The sequence below is a fragment of the Perognathus longimembris genome, chromosome 1 (assembly GCF_023159225.1).
Source record: "Perognathus longimembris pacificus isolate PPM17 chromosome 1, ASM2315922v1, whole genome shotgun sequence".
NCBI classification, from domain to species: domain Eukaryota; kingdom Metazoa; phylum Chordata; class Mammalia; order Rodentia; family Heteromyidae; genus Perognathus; species Perognathus longimembris.
In genome coordinates, this window is record NC_063161.1 from 40,069,680 (window position 1) to 40,087,205 (window position 17,526).

The following is a 17,526-nucleotide window of genomic DNA, read 5'->3' on the forward strand; positions in this document are numbered from 1 at the left end:
TAATGCATATATACTGAGGGAAATAATGTTTTTTATAAATTGTAAATCTGTTTCTATGAGACTATATACAATACTGATACACATTAATTCAATATTAGAGTTCCTACTGGCAAAAAATACCAGTATTGTCTTAGAAGTTTTAGGATTAACCTGTGATTTAACTTACCATCTCTTTACTTATCTGAACAGTGCAAGAGCTCCCAGCTTGAGCTTTTTTTTTTAGGGTTGTAGTAAAACATGAGAAATATCAGACTGTCTAGATAGTGTTTTCTTACAGAATAAATCAGTTTATTATGAGTTTATTTTAAGACAAGTCAATACAGATTATTATTATTTTTTTGCCAGTCCTTGGGCTTGAACTCAAGGCCTGAGCACTGTCCTTAGCTTCTTTTTTGCTCAAGGCTAGCACTCTGCCAACTTGAGCCACAGTGCCACTTCTGGCCTTTTCTATACATGTGGTGCTAAGGAATCGAATCTAGGGCTTCATCTATATGAGGCAAGCACTCTTGCCACTAGGCCATATTTCCAGCCCCAATACAGATTTTTTTTAAAGGATGAAACATGATTTGATAGTTCTTGAACATACAATTAGAATTATGTTTTAGAAAACTCGTCTATTCATTCAGAAAATATTGACGGAGCACTTACAACCATCAAACTATGCTAGGCAGGTAGTACAAGTAGAAAACAAAACAGATACTATCTCTGCTTCACTAGTTTATAAACTGGTGGGAGGGAAAGATGTTAATCAATTACTCATGAATGTGTAATTGCAGTTTGTATATGAAATATTTGCCATCTATTTTCAAAGGAGGGGGTGAGTTCGATTAGAGTTAGAGTTAGAATCAAGATACAGATAAGCAGAACTGTTTAAGAAGCAGGGCTGGGAATATGGCCTAGTGGCAAGAGTGCTTGCCTCCTACACATGAAGCTTTAGGTTCGATTCCCCAGCACCACATATATGGAAAACGGCCAGAAGGGGCACTGTGGCTCAGGTGGCAGAGTGCTAGCCTTGAGCGGGAAGAAGCCAGGGATGGTGCTCAAGCCCTGAGTCCAAGGCCCAGGACTGGCCAAAAAAAAAAAAAAAAGAAGCTAATACATGCTGGGTGTAGTGGTACAGACCTGTAATCCCAGCATTTGGGAGGCTAAGGCAGAAAGATGATGAATGTTTTGGTTTTTTTTCCACTAAATATTTTTTTTTTGAGAAAGTTTTGCTACATAACCCAGGCTGAATTATTGAGATTGCAGGCATGCACTAGCATTCTTGGCTAAATCCTTGTCTTATAAGAAAAATATAAATAAATCAAGATGCTAGTGCTGGAGTTTAGATGAGAGATGACATAGGCTAGAGGGAAGCCTTCCCTCTTCAGAGCTCTCTCCAATTTTTTTTTTTTTTTGCCAATCCTGGGGCTTGAAATCAGGTCCTGAGCACTGTCCATGAGCTGCTTTTGCTCAAGGCTAGCACTCTACCACTTGAGCCATAGTACTACTTCCAGCTTTTTCTATTTATGTGATACTGAGGAATCGAACCCAGGTAGGTCTTCATGGATGCTAGGCAACCCACATTCCCAGCCCATGAACTCTCTTAACCTCCTGTATTTGTCTGTCATCATATTTGACTCAGTTTTAAACTATGTACTTTTTTTTTTTACTTGATTGCTAAATTGCTATCAGTTTCTTAATTAGTTTAGTCCCTAAGAAGGGACTGTATCTGTGTTTTTCTTCATTATATTCCCAGCACCTAACACAATGTCTGATGCACATGTGTTTAATATATTCATGAAGAAAAAAAGAAGATGACAAGTGTCAAAGAAGTAGGTTCCAGAAGTTCTTTGTAAATTGCACTGATAAGTGAAAATAAAGTATCAAGATGAGAAGATGACACTTAGATCCTGGCCTGATGGAGAGAGGAATTACAAGATAGATTCAAAAGGAGAAATACTAAGCTTGGATTTGGGTTTTTAAAATTTGATTTACCAATGGTATTTCCATATGAAAATGTCTATTGGAAAGGAGACACCAATGTAGGTTTCATTTGGATTGTATGGTCTGTTGCATATAGAAAGTTAGTGTGGCTATCAAGAGAGAATATAGGGGCTGGGAATATGGCCTAGTGGCAAGAGTGCTTGCCTCATATACATGAAGCCCTGGGTTCGATTTCCCCAGCACCACATATATAGAAAATGGCCAGAAGTGGCGCTGTGGCTCAAGTGGCAGAGTGCTAGCCTTGAGCAAAAAGAAGCCAGGGACAGTGCTCAGGCCCTGAGTCCAAGGCCCAGGACTGGCAAAAAAAAAAAAAAAAAAAAAGAGAGAGAGAATATAAATTTTGAGTCCATGGCCTAAGTGAGAAGGAGATTTCCAACTAAGGGTCTTCCCACAGAAAATTCTCTTGCTCAGTGTGGATGATGGGCCACAAGACAGCCTCTCCAATTGCCTGGAGTTCTTGTGAGCAATCAGATGTTTCTAAGACTTGTAGTTACTCCTGCTACAGAAAATCACAGTTCTTTGTGGATCTCACGGATTTTGCAAATTAATGTGCAATTTTTATATGCTAGCATTCTATGGACCATTATTTTCCTTTCCCTAACCTATTTTTTTGACCATTATTAAGTGGCCCTATAGTCTCTGTATGAGACCTACTTTCTTTTTCTTCTTATTTTTTAGCCATAAATAAAATGCTTTATTTCCAGAAAAGATATCACCAGGATATGCCTCCCAAATTGTTAACTTCATTTTAATTTCGTTTTTTTTTTACTTTAAAAAATCTCTAGCAAAGGCCAGGTGCTGGTGGCAGACATCTGTAATACTAGCTACTCAGGAGTCTCAGATCTGAGGATGCAGATTCAAAGCCAGCCGGAACAGGGAAGTCCATGAGATCTTATCTGTAGTTAACCACCAAAAAGCCAGAAGTACAGCTGCGGCCCAAGTGGCAGGACTTTAACCTTGAGCAAAAAAGTTCAGGGACAGCACGTAGGCCTGAGTTCAAACTTCAGGACTAGCACAAAAAAAGTATTAATAATAATTGTTATTATCTATGACAAATCTCAGGGTCTCAGGATCCAACAGAGTTTGAAAGGCTACTTTTGGGAGTCCATATTTTGTGTAGGACATTTCACTGATGATCACTTTCTCTTTAGAGTTTGAAACAGTCTCTGGATAGCCAACCCAGGCCCCATCCTTCTAGCTGAGCAGGTTCCATCCTGTGCCAAGCAGAAGTGACAGGTGTGGGATTGAATGAGCAAGGAGTAATGTTATCACGAAAGTAGGCCTCCGCTGTTTGTCCTCACTCCATGGTACCTGTGCCTCACATTATCTCTGAAATCAAATTTGTAGCATTCAGACATAAAGACATGTTTCTAGGTCTTCACTTCAGCCTCTACCATTCATCCGATTTCCATTTGAAAAGCCAGCCCCAACTAAAATTCATTCCATGCACAAAAGAACTTGGCAATCATGGAGGCTTTAAAACAAAAATAAGAGCTGTAAATAAACATTAACTTCCTTATTTTTCCCTGCCTTAATGGTTCACTGTTGTGTATCAGTGGCTTTCAAAGACAAATATAAGTAAAAGTAAACCAAAATGTTGTGAAAAGCAAATTGTGTATTTCGCACACAAGAGGAGGAGGAGGAAGAAAAGAGGGAGGAAGAGGAGAAAGAAGAAGTTTTCTCCTCTATGTAGATTAATTCTTGTGATTTTGTTTGTTTGTTTGCCAGTCCTGGGGCTTGGACTCAGGGCCTGAGCACTGTCCCTGGTTTCTTTTTGCTCAAGGCTAACACTCTACCACTTGAGCCACAGCATCACTTCCAACTTTTTCTGTTTATATGGAGACCTACTTTCTTAAGACTGAGACAGAAAAATGCACCCTATGAACTACAATTTTAGTTAAAAACCTTTTAGAGGTATTAAATGAAACCAGAAGAAATGACTGTTTTCTGGCTCAGCCTGTTCTGTTGTATTCATTACTCTTGAAAATTCTAGTTACAGAAGCTTATCCTGGAATACACTGATACAGCTACAGCACTTTTATATGAGATTCTTCTTGTCTTTCAGCAGGTATAGTACACATTCTTATTCACATCTTGTATGATTATATTTATATATACACATACAAATACATAATGATTAACAATATGCAAGAAAAAAAAAAGCTTGTATTAAAGAGGGTCTGGTCTCTGCCAGGCACTCATAGCTCATGCATATAATCCTAGTTACTCAGGAGGCTGAGTACTCAGGAGGGGCAAGGTTCAAAGCCATCCCAGGCAGGAAAAATCTGTGAGACTTGTCTTCAAATAACCACCAGAAAACTAGAAGTGCAGCTGTGGCTTAAAGTGATAGACTGCTAGCCTTGAGCAAAAAAGCTCAAAGATAGCTCCCAGACCCGCGTTCAAGAAATTGGGGGGTGGAGGAAGGTCTTCAGAATAGGGTGATTTAAACACTATAACTTTTTTGGGGTGTGTGTGGGGGGGGGGTCCTGGGGCTTTAAGTCAGGGCCTGTGTGCCATCCTAGAGCATTGTGTTCAAGGCTAGCACTCTAACACTGGAGCCACAGCTCCACTTCTGGCCTTTCTCATGACTGAGATAAAAGTCGTATAGACTCTCCTGCCGAGGATAGCATTTATCATAATCCACAGATCTCAGACTCCTGAGTGGCTAGAATTACAGGCATGACCCACTGGCACCTGGTCACTGAAAAGAAAATTGAGACCTGGTTGTGTTATACAGCCCACATTGGCTAAACTCTTTTTTTTTTTTTTTTTGCTTTATTTTTTTCTTTAAATTTTTGGTCAGTCCTGGGGCTGGAACTCAGGGCCTGAGCACTATCCCTGGCTTCCTTTTGCTCAAGGCTACACTCTACCACTTTAGTCACAGCACCACTTCTGGCTTTTTCTGTATATGTGGTGCTGAGGAATTGAACCCAGGGCTTCATGCATGCTAGTCAAGCACTCTACCACTAGGCCACATTCCAAGCCCCTGGTTAAACTCTTAATCCTACTTCAACCTTCTGAGTGTTGTGATTATCACATACCTTTATATAATACTACCTTTGCTCTTAAAGGTGTATTTAGCTCATTTAACAAATCCTGATTTTAATGATTTGGTTAATCAGGACAAACATTTGAGAATAGGCATCCTTTTAGATAAAAACTAGAGTTAACAAGTATAATTTATTTCCTTGAGTTTTTAGGGAAATCCTGGATTGGGATCAACAAAGTTTGCTATTAGCTGGATGATGTCCTTTCTACAAAGTTGTCCTACCACAGTAAGTACCTAGAAGTAAACAAAAGAAAACAAAACAAAAAACAACTCAAGCCTAAACAGATGTTCCTGTGCTTAATCAATAAAATACAAATTTTCTCTATGATGTAGTCAAGTTTATATAAAACAGAAACAGAATATCAATTTGATAATCCTATTGTTTGATTAAAGATGTTTTACATTTGAGACCTGAAATATTTAAGGTACTGAAATACCTTACATATCATTTGGTTTTATGAAAAACTAAGGTTACATGTAGAATACAAAAACTTACATGATTTACTGTATAGTTAAGTAAAAATATGAACATTTATGTTAAACAGAGTATGAGCATAATACTTGGAATCATCTGTGTACTCTGTCCTGGCAACCACCATCCTGACCCAAATGTCACCTTCTTGTTGCTTGACATTATGTTCACCATAAAGGGTCTTCTCACTAGATCACAGTCAGAAGGAGCTATTTAAAATAGAAATCTAGCTAGGTACTGATGGCTCACACATGTAATTCTACCTACTCAGGAGGCTGAGATCTGAGGATTGTGGTTCTAAGCTAGCCCAGGCAGGGGTCATGAGATTCTTGCCTTCAATTAGCCACCTGAAAACTGGAAATGGAGCCTTGAGCAATATAGTTTGGGGATAGTGCCCAAGCTGTGGGTTCAAGCTCTAGGAGAGAAGAAGGAGGAAGAGGAGGAGGGGAAAGGGGAAGGGGAGGAGGAGGAGAAATAATCTGATAATCATCCCTTGCTTTGAATCTCTAAGCAGCTTTTCCTATTATTTATTTATTTTTGTGTCTGTAGTTGAGCTTGAACTCAGAACCAGGGTGTTTTCCCTTAGCTTTTTCACTCAAGACTAGTTAGTGCTCTACCACTTGAGTCAGACCTCCACTTCCAGCTTTTTTCCCCCCACTAATCCTGCTCAAGGCTAGTGCTCTACCATTTGGGCCACAGCCCCATTTTTGGCCTTTTTTCTGTGAATGTGGTACTGAGGAACCAAACCCAGGGCTTCATGCATGCTAGTCAAGCACTCTAGCACTAAGCCATATTCCCAGCCCTCCACCTCCAGCTTTTTATGGTTAACTGGAGATAAGAATCTTAGGGACTTTTTTTCCTGGACTGGCTACAAACCAGGATCCTCAGACCTTAGCCTCCTGTGTAGCTAGGATTACAAATTTTTCCATTTAAATAAAGACTAGACCCCTTAATATGGCCTTTAAGGCCCTGTGTATTATAACCCTACAGTCTCATCTAGTCCTTCACTCATACAGCTATATAGGTCTCTTAATACTGTGCACGTTTTCCCACATGCCTCTCTGTCTCAGTCTTACCCTATTTTGTGCTGCTGTAACAGAATATCATAGACTGGGCCAGTTGTAAGAATAGCAATTATTTGTCTCATGGTCCCAGAGGCTGGGCAATCCAACATAGAGGGGCCATGTCTATTAAGGACCTTCTTGTCATGCCATCCCACGAACATGGAAGGGCAAGAGAATATGTATGAGGTGAGAAGTGAACTCACTTTTATAGCACACTTTCCTTCAGTAATGAATTCACTCCAGTGGGTATCCACATAAACAATGAACTAACTAATCCATTTACAAGGAAGAGCCCTTTATACAGTAGAGGCTGTAAGAACCAGTGCATGTTCCTATGCATTCCTCTTTCCTTTAGGAATGTTGACTGACTGTTCCCCCCCCTCCCCCCCCCCCCCCGCTTCCAGCACTAAGTACTATAAACAGGCACCATACTGACCCATGAGAACATACACTGAGAGCCAGTAATAAACCCATGCTATTCTATGTAAAGCATTGGTAGTTTTAAGAGGTTTGCTACATAATCCAGTTCATCCTGACTGACAGAATATCTTTCTCTCTGAACAGACTACAAGTGCCATAAGGGTAGGCATGACACATAATAAATGTTAAACAAAATACATCCTGTATTCTAACAAAAGCTTTATCCCTTAATCTCTTCCCACCTCTCCGAACTGAATTTCTCTTTATTCATCTATAATCATCACACATTGAATTGGAAATGCCCTCAATGGATGGTTATCCACACCAAAATTTCATTTTGTTTGTTTTGTTTTTTACCAGTCCTGAGGTTGGACTCAGGGCCTGAGCACTGTTCCTGGCTTCTTTCTGCTCAAGGCTAGCACTCTACCACTTGAGCCACAGGGCCAATTTCGGCTTTTTCTGTTTATGTGGTACTGAGGAATTGAACCAAGGGCTTCATGCATGCAAGGCAAGCACTCTACCACTAAGCCACATTCCCAGCCCCTAAAATTTCATTTTGATGAGGTCTTTTGACCATGTCCCTGTTGGCCATGAGTTCCCTGCTTTCAGGTACTTTTCCAGAGCCATGTTGAATCTATCTAGATTTTAAAATCTCTGATTTTCATGTCAGATATCTGTGGCATATGTAAAAAATGCTGGCTGGGGCCAGAGAGTATACTTGTCAGTAGTGTCAGTAGACTAGCCAACTACTTTATGTAAAGCTTGAATATACACTATTTCATCAGTGTGCAGAAATCGATCATTCTCAAATCTATCTGAAGGAGTGTTGTCATTTCACTGACAGTGAGCAATGGAAGCTCATATATGCAAGAGGCAAGACCCCTTTTACTCTTCACAGTGGTTATAGATCCTATGACCTTTAATGGGTGAAATTTTGGGGTTCTAAGGATTGCATATGCCATAAACAAACACCTTTACCAACTTCTAGCGTTGATTCCATAAAGAAATTGATTTGAGATGAGGTCAGTCAGTCTTGTCACCATGCAGCATGTTAGGATAAAAGGGTAGCAAAAGACAAAGGATCACTGACTCTACTGACAGGTTCCATATTAACTCAGTTCTAAAGAAAGAGTGGGCAGAAGACTGGCAGAGAGAAATTTGCAAGCAAAGTAACTGTAGAGATCACTCAATGCACAAACAAAGCAGTCAGCTCTGATTGTCTCTGCTGATTAAAACAAGATGCTAGAGAAATTACAACATTAAATCCCAGTTGGTCTGTAATCTGGTATTTAAGTGGGACTTGAACTCACAGCAACCAAGTCACCAACACTCAATTGGGCTAGGAGTCTTTATTTGGCTGCCCAGTTTCTGTTCCCCACCATTGGGCTAGTGGAGGAACAGCCCCGAGCTTCAACGGGGCTGGGTTTTTAAAGGCAAAAACCACACACAGATGGTTGGGCAAGTTAAACAAAGGCAAAAACCACTTGCAGGCAGCAGAGTACATGAAAGCAAGCAGGTGCACAGAAGCAGAGTGGGCAGTTAGTGATTACAGTTCTCAATATTGAGTTTAACCGATATCGACCAGAACACATTCCGGGTTTTCCTTTTTGGATTTAAGACCAGACCACATTCCAGGTATCCAGGTTCCTCCTGGGTTTTACTGCTATTTACCGAATTCCAGTAACCTGGTTAACTCCCTGATTTACTTTGTCTCTATTTCTGGAATTTCCCTATCCCCAATGGGTTTTTTTGGGGGGAGTGGGGATCATCACAATCTGGATGTCACACATTTCACTGAGAAATAGTGCAAATATGTAGGTGTACAGGTAGGGAGGGTTTCAACCTAGATTTGCAAATGAGGCTCCTGCTGAACTTGGAGCATTTGTGGGTGACATGCAGCATACATTTAACCACATTTTCCTTGTTTAGATCACTTTTGTGGCCAGTATTGTGAATCGAGTGGTGAGGGGGCTTTCGGCTTCATTTCAGCTGCTGAGTCCCTGCCAGGCAGTTCTGTTGTACCAGCAATTTTACATCCTCAAGAGCTGCCTGAAGTATAGCAAGACTCTTGCTGAGTATATTAGGAATGACTACAGCGAAGAATTCAGGTAAGAGAAATGACTGCAGCTAATCTGCAATAAAATCACTTATTTCTGATTTTCATGCAACCTTGCACCATAGTCCAACAATCAGAAGATTAGGTGGTGATGGAAATTTCTATCTTTGTTTTGAACAATATTTCATTTTTGTCAGCGGTAATATAGGATAGGAGAGAATGGTAAGAATCATTGTCCTTTGATAGATAGTTTCAGGCCAGAAATCACTAGTGAAACTAGGAAGAACTATTTCTCACTCATTGTCTTTTCTTGAATCCCTCATCTCACAGAAGTTGTAATAATTTTTAATCTTCTCTAATGAAAGGTAACAGATTAAAATTATGGGACCAAAATTATGAGCTGTAAATTTACTTGAGTCATTGGAAAAAACTTCATCAAGGAGGAACAATTAATGAATATGTCTTTGTTTCTCTCATTTCATTTTCCCTTTTCTCGGTGACAAAAGTAAGGAAGGCTGGTTTCATCAGCCAGCCTTTTCTCCTGAACCTCAGGGGTGCCACTTCTATTTAAAGGTTGGCAAAGTCAAGTGCACTTAGCAGCACATCCTGCATTAGTACCGAAGGAGAAACCCATGTTGTGTCTGCCTTCAGATGAAAAGGATGGATCCAGCACAGTGCTGTCACTAGCTTAGAGGGAGACATAAAGGATGTGGAGGCTTACACTATGGCCTTAGATTGGCTTTTTAAATAAAATTCAGCCCTATTCGTAGGCTTTGTTTTTGCTCCCTGTGTATTTCACTATAGGGTCCATTCTGTCTACCACAAAAGGGATTTGTCTGGCTTTGAACTGGTCCCAATAGCTGTTTTCACTCCTCCTCTGGCCTCCCTCATCTTTTTTCCTTTGTAGTAAGGAAAACCTCACATAGCATGAAATCCATCATTTTATAGTGTATAATTCAGTGGTTTTTAATACCGTTCACATTTGTAACTATCATATTATATATTATTGAGTTGCAGAACATTTCCATTAACCTCTACAGAAACGTAGTATTGGTTCAGTATATCTTGTTCTTCCCTCACTCAGCCTCTAGCAACCACTGAACTACTTCCTGTCTTTATGGATTTTGTCTAAATGATATCACCCCAAAACATGGTCCTTTGGTGTCTGGTGCCTTTTACTTAGCATGGTTTTAAGGTTTATCCATGGTGTAGCATATATGACATATCTCAGTTTTGTTTTGTTTTTTGCCAGTCCTGGGGGTTGGACTCAGGGCCTGAGCACTGTCCCTGGCTTCTTTTTGCTCAAGGCTAGCACTCTGCCACTTGAGCCACAGCGCCACTTCTGGCCGCTTTCTGTATATGTGGTGCTGGGGAATTGAACCCAGGGCCTCATGTATACGAGGCAAGCACTCTTGCCACTAGGCCATATCCCCAGCCCCATATCTCAGCTTTTAAATATAGGTATCAACATATAAAAATAAGGATAACTGGCCAAAGTAGTATCACAGTCCTCAAACTGATTACAGGCATGAACCACCAGCCCCCGGTTTAGGTTTGAACTAATTTTCAACTTACTTTGTATTTGAATAATTCAGTAACTATTGAAAAAACTGGGGGGAGGGAGGGGATGGGAATGTGGTTTAGCAATGCTTGCCTAGAATGCTTGCCTAGCATGCATGAAGCCCTGGGTTCCATTCCTCAGTACCATATAAATAGAAAAAGCTGGAAATGGAGCTGTGGCTCAAGGGATAAGAGTGCTAGGCTTGAGCAAAAGAAGCCAGGGACAGTGCTCAGGCCCTGAGTCCCCAGCCCAGGACTGGCAAAAAAAAAAGACTGGCCTCAAACCAGATGCTGGTGGCTCACACCTATAATCTTAGCTACTCAGGAGGCTAAGATCTGAGGATCATGGTTCAAAGCCAGGCCAGGCAGAAGTCAATGAGACTGCAATTAACTGCAAAAAAGCTGATCGTGGAGCTGAGGCTCAAATGTAGAGCATTGTCCTTGAGCAAAAGCTCAGGGATGGGGCCCTAGGCCCTGAATTCAAGCCCCAGGACCATGGCCATGTATACATGCATGTGCATGCACACCCCCTCCCCCCCCAAAATACTGGCCTCACATAAAATTTCTGTTTCCATTTGTCTGGAGTTGGGCCTTGGCAGTGACATTTTTAAAAAGCTTTCCAGCACTCAGGACTGAGAACCTTTCTTTCGTGGCATCCATTGAGTTGGATGAAGATTTAGTTCTGTCTCTTCCCACGCATTTCCTATAATTTTATGGAGGCCATACACATAAACACCATCTTTCCCTCTCTCCTTGTGCCTGGCTATGAGCTCTCTGTGTACTCCTAGGAAATCGAGGAAGCTGGAGCCTCAGAACTTGCTGTGCTGAGGACAGTACTGGCTTCCTCAGTAATGCTTTGAGTGGCTAATACATTATTAATGAAATTCACTTCCTTTGCTCAAGTAAAGTGGTTCAGGGAGCTGAAAGGCACCATGTATCAAAGATTTTCTAGGTCACTTTTTTTTTTAATGGAGGAGAGAGGTGAAAATGCTGACTGAAGCTTGTGGTTGAGATTCCCACACCATAATACTGTGCCAGAGTGTGAATGCATTGGTGGGACCAATGTGAAAATTCTTAAAGCTGTTTTGTTTCTTTCTTTTTTAAAAATAATTTGCAGGTACTTCATCCACATGCCAGCCTTGGAAAAGAGGCTCCCATTGTATTATCCGATTGCCCAGCCGACCACTCAGCTTTTTCATGAAGTTCTGAAATTGGTTGAACAGGAACAATGTGTAAAAGGCTACTAGGTTACTAAGGGCATAAAAATGTTAAGTGGGAAAGTCAATATTTATAAGAAACTTCTTGAAAGGGGTTCCTGGTCACCGGAATTGTTGAGATGAGGACAGAACAGTTTATCACTTGGTTTTTATTTAAGCAGTTGTACAAAGGATTTGATGAATACAATGCATACTGACCAATGTCACCCCTTTCAACATTCTTGCCCATCCTTCCCAACCTCACTTTTCTTAATTCTGTAGGATATACACTGAATTCTTGACTGTAGCCTCCCTCCCCTTTCTCCTCTTAATCCATTTACCCCTCTTATCACTTGGTTTGTAAGTTGTTGTGAATATTATGCTTATCTTAATTTTTGTGTGGTGCTGGGAATCACACCTGGGCTTATCACATGCTAGACAAACTGCTTTACCATTGAGCTATGTTCACAACCCAAGACACATTTTTTTGGACTTATTTAGTATCCAGCTATCTATGAAATCTACAGACAAAAGTTTGAGTGTTGCACTAGTAACTCTCTAAGAGGTCTTAAAAGTTTTTTTTTAAATTCAAAATGAAACAAAAATCAGTCTAGGTTGGGACTGTGGTTCAGTGGTAGAGGCCTTGCCTAGCATTGATGGAGAGCTGGTTCAATCCCTAGTACTGCAAAAAAAAAAAAGAAAGAAAAGGCTGGGTACCAGTGGCTCACATCTGTAATCCTAGGTACTTGGGCGACTGAGATTTGAAGGATTGTGAGTTCGGCTAGAAAAAATTCTGAGAGACTCTTATCTCAGTGGAAGAAACTAGGCATGGTGGCACACACCTATCATCTCAGCTGTGAGGGAAAGTATAATCGGCAGATGGCAGTCCAGGTGTGTACCTAGGCAGGAAGCAAGAGCCTATCTAAAAAATAACCAGTGTAAAAAAGGAATGGTAATGTGACTCAGCAGCAAGTGCCTGGCTAAGAGATGTATGGTAGTTCTTCTTTTTTTTTTTTGGCCAGTCAGTCCTGGGGCTTGGACTCAGGGTCTGAGTACTTTCCCTGGCTTCTTTTTGCTCAAGGCTAGCACTCTACCACTTGAGCCACAGCGCCCCTTCTGGCCATTTTCTGTATATGTGGTGATGGGGAACTGAACCCAGGGCTTCATGTATAGGAGGCAATCACTCTTGCCAGTAGACCATATCCCCAGCCCTGTGTGGTAGTTCTGAGTTTAAGGGAGAGAGGAGAGAAGAAAGAAGGGAGAAGAGAGAGAAGAGAGAAAGGGAGAGACAGGAAGGGAGGGAGAGGGAGGAAGAGAGAGACACACACACGCACACACACGCACACGCACACACACACGCACACACACGCACACACACACGCACGCGCACACACACACACACACAGTAGAAGAAAATCTAAGTCCATTCTGAAATACATGAAGTGGTGCTAAAAACTAGCATTCTTCCTGAAGTTTTTTTTTTTTTTTTTTGGCCAGTCCTGGGCCTTGGACTCAGGGCCTGAGCACTGTCCCTGGCTTCTTTTTGCTCAAGGCTAGCACTCTACCACTTGAGCCACAGCGCCCCTTCTGGCCATTTTCTGTATATGTGGTGATGGGGAACTGAACCCAGGGCTTCATGTATAGGAGGCAATCACTCTTGCCAGTAGACCATATCCCCAGCCCTGTGTGGTAGTTCTGAGTTTAAGGGAGAGAGGAGAGAAGAAAGAAGGGAGAAGAGAGAGAAGAGAGAAAGGGAGAGACAGGAAGGGAGGGAGAGGGAGGAAGAGAGAGACACACACACACGCACACACACGCACACGCACACACACACGCACACACACGCACACACACACACACGCACGCACACACACACACACACACACAGTAGAAGAAAATCTAAGTCCATTCTGAAATACATGAAGTGGTGCTAAAAACTAGCATTCTTCCTGAAGTTTTTTTTTTTTTTTTTTTTGGCCAGTCCTGGGCCTTGGACTCAGGGCCTGAGCACTGTCCCTGGCTTCTTCCCGCTCAAGGCTAGCACTCTGCCACTTGAGCCACAGTGCCACTTCTGGCCGTTTTCTGTATATGTGGTGCTGGGGAATCGAACCTAGGGCCTCGTGTATCCGAGGCAGGCACTCTTGCCAGTAGGCTATATCCCCAGCCCCTGAAGAAGTTTTTAAAGATGCGAAAATCTACAAAGGGAAATTAAGCCCACAGAAAGAAAATAACAGCTGGTGTTTTGTTTGTGTCATAATGGTTAGTGGTGTGAAGGTATCAACTGCAACAGCCAAAGAAAGGTGGTTGTGGAAGTGTGAACTAGAGACCACTGAGTAATAGGACCAAACCCTTCTCCACCTGTACAAGTCCTAGTGACCAAGTATTCATGGAAGAATGATCAAGAGAACTCAAGCAGAGCTGCACCAGAATGTCAGTTCCTCATCTGGCACAGGAGAAGAAAGCTGGCCTTTGACAAAACTAAATGTATTCTGCCACTCTACCTCGGGCATTTCTGGGTCCTTCTGAGCAGACACTGTCCATGAGTGGTTATGCCTTTCCCACAACCATTTAAGAAATATCTTCATTCTATCCTATGTTTATGAAGTAACCCAGCAAATGCTTTACTTTGGCATCACCATGAACTATAGAATTTGGACTTCTATGGACCTAGGAAATGGGCTTTCCATTCAAATTTACTATGATTTGAGGAAAAATCTACCTCAAAGAGCTCCCTGACCAGACTTGCCTGTGTGATTGTAGTGTTAACTAAAGTTAGTTGAGAAGACTTAACACTTTTTATTGTTAACTGGTATATAATACTTGATTTTATAACGATAAATCTCAGATTATCTCATTTGTATAGATATTTACTGACTTTTCTAAGCTGGTTTCTTAGATTTAATGTTTACATTCTATGTAAAAACAGACCTGCTTGAACTAGGAGCATAGCTCAGTGGTAGGGCACTTGTCTAACATGCTTGAGGCCGTATGTGATCACTGTAAATGTTGAGTTTTCCCAGTCTGTCCTGGAATTCTTGCCATTTTGTATAACATTGTTTCTGCAGGGAATTTATCCTGTCTTCCATAGTGCCCTTCTAATGATGTGGAAAGCATTTATGTAAAAAAGTATTTCATTACCATTGTTAACTATAACCACCAGAGGGCATAAGTGGATTAAGAAGAGAAAGAAAGACCTAATTATGGCATAACCATGGAACACTGATTTAACTGTTAAGAAGTAATATTGGATATATCAATTTACCTCACTGTAGCAATTATTTTTATCATTTTATGTGTCGTAATACTGTGTGCTTCAAATATACACAAATTCATTTTTTATTTTTATTTATTTTTTTTTGCCAGTCCTGGGGCTTGGACTCAGGGCCTGAGCACTGTCCCTGGCTTCTTCTTGCTCAAGGCTGGCACTCTGCCACTTGAGCCACAGCGCCACTTCTGGCCATTTTCTGTATATGTGGTGCTGGGGAATCGAACCCAGGGCCTCGTGTATACAAGGCAAGCACTCTTGCCACTAGGCCATATCCCCAGCCCCACAAATTCATTTTTTAAAAAGAAGACTTTACCCTGAATGAATTTTGTTTTATCCAGACATACCTTGTTAAATACATGTACTTTTCACACAGATCTTTAGAACTTTTTCATTTTGTGTTACTGGAACTCTACCCACTGAGGAGCCCCTGGGCAGTACTGTTCTGTTCTATACTTCCACAAATTTGATTACTTTTGGTCCCTCATACATGTGGGAACATGCAGTATTTTTTTTTGTGGCTAGCTTATTTTATTTAGTATAATGTGCTCAAAATCCAAGCTGTAGTATATAACACACTTTACTTATTTTTTTAAGGCTGCCTATTCATCATATGCTGCATGTTTATCACCATCATTTTCTTTATCCCTTAATAGACATTCAGGTTGTTTCTCCTTCACTACTGTGAATAATGCTGTAATGAACACACAAATCCAAATTTCTGAAATCCTGTTTTAAATTACTTTGGTTGCATACCCAGAAGTGGTATTGCTGGGTTATGTGGTAGCTCAATTATTATTTCTTCTTCTTCTTCTTCTTCTTCTTCTTCTTCTTCTTCTTCTTTTGCGGAATCTCAATGGCTGCATCATTTTACATTCCTACCAATAGTGTACAAAGGTTCCAATTTTTCATATCCTGGTCACACTTATCATTTTATGTCATTTTGATAATGGCCATCCTGGCAGTGTGAAGTGATATCACACCGTGATTTATGTTTCCCTGATGACTACTGATATTGAGTGTCTTTGGATCTCTCTGTTGTTCATCTATTTGTGTGCCTTCTTTGGAAATATCCCTTCAGGTCTTTTGTTCCCCACCCTCATTGTTTGGTGCTGGTCCTGGGGTTTGGAGTTTGGAGTCAGGGCGTGTCTCTGTTTTTTTTTGTGTTTTTTTTTTTTTTTTTTTCTCAAGGCCCTACCACTTGAGCCATAGCTTTACTTCTGGCTTTTTGGTGGTTAATTGGAGATGACAGTCTCTTAGATCTTCCTGCCTGGGCTGGCTGTGATCTTCAGGCCAGCGCCAATGGCTCACACCTGCAATCCTAGCTACTCAGGAGGCTGAGATCTGAGGATCATGGTTCAAAGCCAGCAGGAAAGTCTATGAGACTCTTATCTCCAATTAACCACCAGAAAACCAGAAGTGGCACTGTGGCTCAAAGTGGTAGAGTGCTAGCCTTGAGCTGAAGAGCTCAGGGACAGTGCACAGGTGCAGAGTTCAAGTCCCACTACTGGCCAAAAAAAAAAAAAAAAAGGAAAAAGAAATGTGATCCTCAGATCTCAGCCTGGTGAATAGGATTACAGGCATGAGTCACTGGTACCTGGCCCCTTGTCCATTTTTTTAAAAAATTAGTTATTATAAAGGCAATATACAGATGGCTTACAGTTATATAACCCAGGTAATGAGCACGTTTCTTTTTGGACAATGTCACTCCTTCTCCTGCTCTCTCCCAGTTTTTCCCTCCCACCCCCGCCAACAAATTGTATAGTTCATTTTCAACAGTGTCTAGTGAGTACCACTGCTGTATTTGTTCACCCTTTGTCCCTCCATTTCTATGCACCCTCTTAACCTCCCAAAGGCAGAGAAACAAGACAGAGAAGAAAACAAAATGACAACAAAGGAATAAAACTTCATTTCCGATAATTCTTTTCATAAATATTACTTTATGTGATCAGAGCCTTTGTCCATTTTAAAATCAAGTTCTCCTTTTGCTTTTGAACTGAATGAATTCATGTTTAAATATTAATCTGTTATCAGATAATATGATTTGCAACAGTTTTCTCTGATTTCATGTCTTTTCATTTTGTGGATTATTTACTTTGTCATATGAAAGTTTCCTAATCTGATTTAATCTCACTTGTCTACTTTTTCATCTGTATCTGTTATATCAGCATTAATTCTCAAATTTTGAAATCTATAAACCTTCGAGATCAAGTCTGTCTTGCGTCTTTAATATGTACTTACATAAATCTAAGTGTGAGAAAATTCCTTGTGCTAAGATTTTATTGTACGTAAATTCCATTTATTCCTGAAAGCATACAAGGTCATTTTAGAAATGAAACTTCTCAAATAATCACATCTACTGAGAAAAATTGGAAGACTGGAGAGTAGTTTTATATCCAGATGACACAATTTGGCTGACATTGTGGGTAGGGGATTGCAACACAACAAAATGACTCCTTGG

The 17,526-nt window shown here is 40.8% G+C and overlaps 1 protein-coding gene and 1 long non-coding RNA gene across 2 annotated transcripts in view; one reads left to right on the forward strand and one right to left on the reverse strand.

Annotated features, from left to right (window-relative positions):
- The window catches only part of C1H12orf56 (chromosome 1 C12orf56 homolog), a 45,384-nt gene extending 33,003 nt beyond the window's left edge, over positions 1-12,381 (forward strand). The window contains exons 10-13 of the mRNA XM_048360340.1: positions 3,980-4,054; positions 5,187-5,261; positions 8,921-9,099; positions 11,725-12,381. Coding sequence (XP_048216297.1) covers positions 3,980-4,054; positions 5,187-5,261; positions 8,921-9,099; positions 11,725-11,854 — 459 coding nt within the window. The 3' untranslated portion in view covers positions 11,855-12,381. The remainder of the gene's footprint in view (positions 1-3,979; positions 4,055-5,186; positions 5,262-8,920; positions 9,100-11,724) is intronic.
- The window catches only part of LOC125361757, a 62,662-nt gene that overhangs the window by 31,958 nt on the left and 13,178 nt on the right, over positions 1-17,526 (reverse strand). The window lies entirely within an intron of this gene.